The 3,349-nt window shown below is 54.1% G+C and overlaps 1 protein-coding gene across 1 annotated transcript in view; it reads right to left on the bottom strand.

Moving 5' to 3' along the window:
• Positions 1-3,349, bottom strand: part of RCC2 (regulator of chromosome condensation 2) — a 28,652-nt gene that overhangs the window by 20,161 nt on the left and 5,142 nt on the right. Inside the window, exon 2 of the mRNA XM_040471522.1 lies at positions 3,086-3,117. Coding sequence (XP_040327456.1) covers positions 3,086-3,117 — 32 coding nt within the window. The remainder of the gene's footprint in view (positions 1-3,085; positions 3,118-3,349) is intronic.

A 3,349-nucleotide genomic window follows, 5' to 3' on the forward strand; every position in this document is an offset into this window, starting at 1 on the left:
AATGTGACCATCAACCCGTGACATCGAGAGGCATTTGCTAGAGCAATAGCTCGCAGGTGGCCCCTGCGGACCTCTGCCACTCCATCAGATGGCCAGACCTTCTGCCCTGGCCCGGGGAAGGGACGGGTTTCCTCTGTGACCCGCACGTGCCAGCAACTGCACGATGAGCAGGTGCCCATGGATACTGGCTCACCAAGCCAGCTACGTGCTCACACAAAACTCCCACCTTCCCGATACGAGGTGTGTGCAAAGCCTCGGTCAGTGGAGTCTACTCCAGTCTCTGTGGTCTGATTCCTACAGAGAGACTGTCATCTTACTCAGGTTTTTACATCACGGGCCTTACGTCCTCACACATGAGGTCAAAGTAACAGACTTGATTTCGCTGCTATTATCCACACAGTTGTTTGCCATCCGTCGCCGACTTTGTCCATAATTTAATTCTCCCCTTTACCTTCTATGAAATAAAAAATTAAAATGACAACTCCTAACGCCCTTTAGATCACAGCCCATGTCCCTCCTGGTCACAGACCTGAGCCAGGACATCAGGTAGGAAAGACCCCAAAGCCTGCTGGCTCCCAGCCAGAGGACCCCCCCATGGCTGTCAGGGCTGCGAGCCGGAGGCTAGGTGACCCTGCAAGGTATGGTCCAACCTTCCCTGATGGGCCAAGAGATTGCTTTTTGCGTCTAAAGGCCAGGTGGCTATGAAGCCGGTCAAACAGTCTCCCCAACAGGATGAGTGAATTTCACTTCACCTTGCTGCCTCCCGTAAGCTGGGCCGAGATGAATGGCCACGGCAGCAAAACGCACAGAGTTTCTCCGATCAACGAAATGGGGTTTCCGGTTCAAAGCGATTTTTGAATTACTGCCCAAGTGCAAGGAGCATGTTCATGAGGCTGAGAGTCAACCTTTTCACATATATCCTTCTAAAAAAGCGCTACCCTTGGCAGAGAGAAGATGGTTCAGAGAAATGGCAGCAATGACAAATTTCCTAACGGGCTATCAACTGAAACAGACTTCAAGCTCGCTTTTCAGTCGTATTTTATCAGGCCCTTTCAGATGGAGCAGACCTGTCTCAGGGTCTACAAAACCTTAGCAAACCAACACTGAAGGAACTACAAAGACCCGGACGGCTTGGGACACTCACTTGTTTTCCAGGATTCTGCCAAGGCTGTTTGAGTCACCTACGGGCTTATGGAGCTCACAAGCCATCGACCCTAGACCATCATAAAACGCTCACCTCACAGCACTGCACATAAACCGCGAAGGGAGCATTTCCTGACACTGAAATCCTATGAGGTGTTTTACAAAAACACAACACCTTTACTTACTCACGGCAACCTTGCCCCTCGACCACACAAGCATCTGGGTTCACCTTTCAGGAGTCCAACTTATGCAGCTTCCGGTTCCAGACCACTCCTGGCAGCTGCTCTCACACACACCTCCTTCAGGAAGCCCTCAACAGCGGTTGAAAACCTTCTCTGAAACAAGCTAGGGGCTGCTGGCAGCCTGGGGCGGGACAGCTTAGCAGAAGGCGACCTTATGTTTCCCCTGGAACCCAGGAACCTGGGGCCAAGCAGGAGACCCACCAGGGCCTGGCCTGGACTCCGGACCCAACCCAAAAGATGCTAACAAGAACTTAAACCTCGGCGTACTCACTTTTCATGAGGCATCTGAACCCTCAGTATCCTAGATGCGCTGAGCCTAGGAGGGTGCGGACTGGCCCAAAGGAAACTGCTCTAATGCTTAACAGGCCCCTTGTTTTTTTTTTTTTTGTTTTGTTTTTTTTTTTTTAAGGCCCCTTGTTTTTTAAGGGGATGGGGGAAGGTACGCGTAGATCTGTACAGAAGAACCAAGAATTTGAAAGATCCTAGAGATGAAAATACAAAGCAAATGCAAGCTGCGGGGGACTGCCCGGTCTGTCTACCCCCAGGCATCAAAGGAGTCGCTCAGGGAGACTGAGAAAGTGCCGTTCCCACCAGACAAGCCAGCCACGCACAGTGCTGGTGGAGAGTCATGTGTGCCTTGCACACACTCTCCCTGGAACTACACTCTTTTTCTGTTTGTTTAATGTTTATTGATTTTTGAGAAAGAGAGAGACAGAGCGGGAGACACAGAATACGAAGCAGGCTCCAGGCTCCGAGCTGTCAGCCCAGCCGGAGCCCCACACGGGGCTCAAACTCATGAACTGAGAGATCACAACCTGAGGGGAAGTCAGACCCTTGACCGACTGAGCCACTGAGGTGTTCCTCTAGGGACCACACTCTTGGGCGAACCTTGGTGTTGGGGTCAGAATCTCTTCCTTCAGGACCAGAAAGCTCACGCTCAGTCAGGCGGAGTGGAGCCCTGCAGCTGAAGGAACTCACGCACAGAGAACGCAGCAGAGGCAGAGCTCAGCTGGCCTTTTTGTTCAGTCTCCTCCTCATACACCAGGACTGGAGCGGCCAATGGCTACAGTCCCACACAGAGAATGAGATCTGTCAAGGGAAAGCCGTTCCTGCGCCCCAGTTTCTCAATGCTGTGGCTAGTTCCTGGCACCGTCCCGGTCCCAGAAGCCAGGTGAGACATTCCACTGACATGGGCTCTCCCCTACCATCTGATGGGCTGACCCTTTCAATGAGAGGGCAGTCATAAAACATTTTCACGGGACCCCTTTGCACAGGGGTTAAGGATGCCATCAGAAAACACCTGAGCCCATGTGGAAATCCACCTCCGTGTGATGCTGGGAGAGGCTCTTTGAAACTCTGCGCCCCAGTTTCCTCATCAGTTAAGTGGATGAAGAAATGCATCATTTTTAACCGTTTAAACACTGAGCGCCTTTGGGGGAAAGCACTCCGGTACTGTTAACCCTTACACGCCCTTTGGGGACATCGAAAGGCCGCTCCAGAGCGTCTACACCCTAAGCGGAAGTTCTGACTCTTTGGAGGTTATCTGAAATCCGGTGTCAGCTCTGAGACTCTCCCAAACACACGTCCCACAAGAAGCCTGTGGGTTTCGAGGATCGCAGGCCCCGGGCTGAGATCTCCAGCTCCGCAGGGTCTTGCAGGCGCAGGAGTTGAGTTGGTCACGACCTCAACTAAGATCTTACAGGCCCCACGCTAACCAGCGAATTCAGCCCCGCTCAGGGCACTGGAGATGCTTCTTCCCGGGGTAAGGGGGAGCGCCACCGGAGCCCCCGCGCCCTCGGACTGCGAGCGGCGAACAAAGCCCAAACACCTCTCAGCCCCGGGGGCTTCCCGACCCCAACGGCGGGGGTTGGGGGGGGGGCTCTCCCGAGCATGCGCCCTCGCACCCCGCCCCGGCGCCGACCGCCCCCGCCTCCCCGCCGGCGCGAGACGGCGCAGGGCCGCAC

The sequence above is a fragment of the Herpailurus yagouaroundi genome, unplaced genomic scaffold (assembly GCF_014898765.1).
Source record: "Herpailurus yagouaroundi ecotype Mexico unplaced genomic scaffold, PumYag 77, whole genome shotgun sequence".
NCBI lineage: Eukaryota > Metazoa > Chordata > Mammalia > Carnivora > Felidae > Herpailurus > Herpailurus yagouaroundi.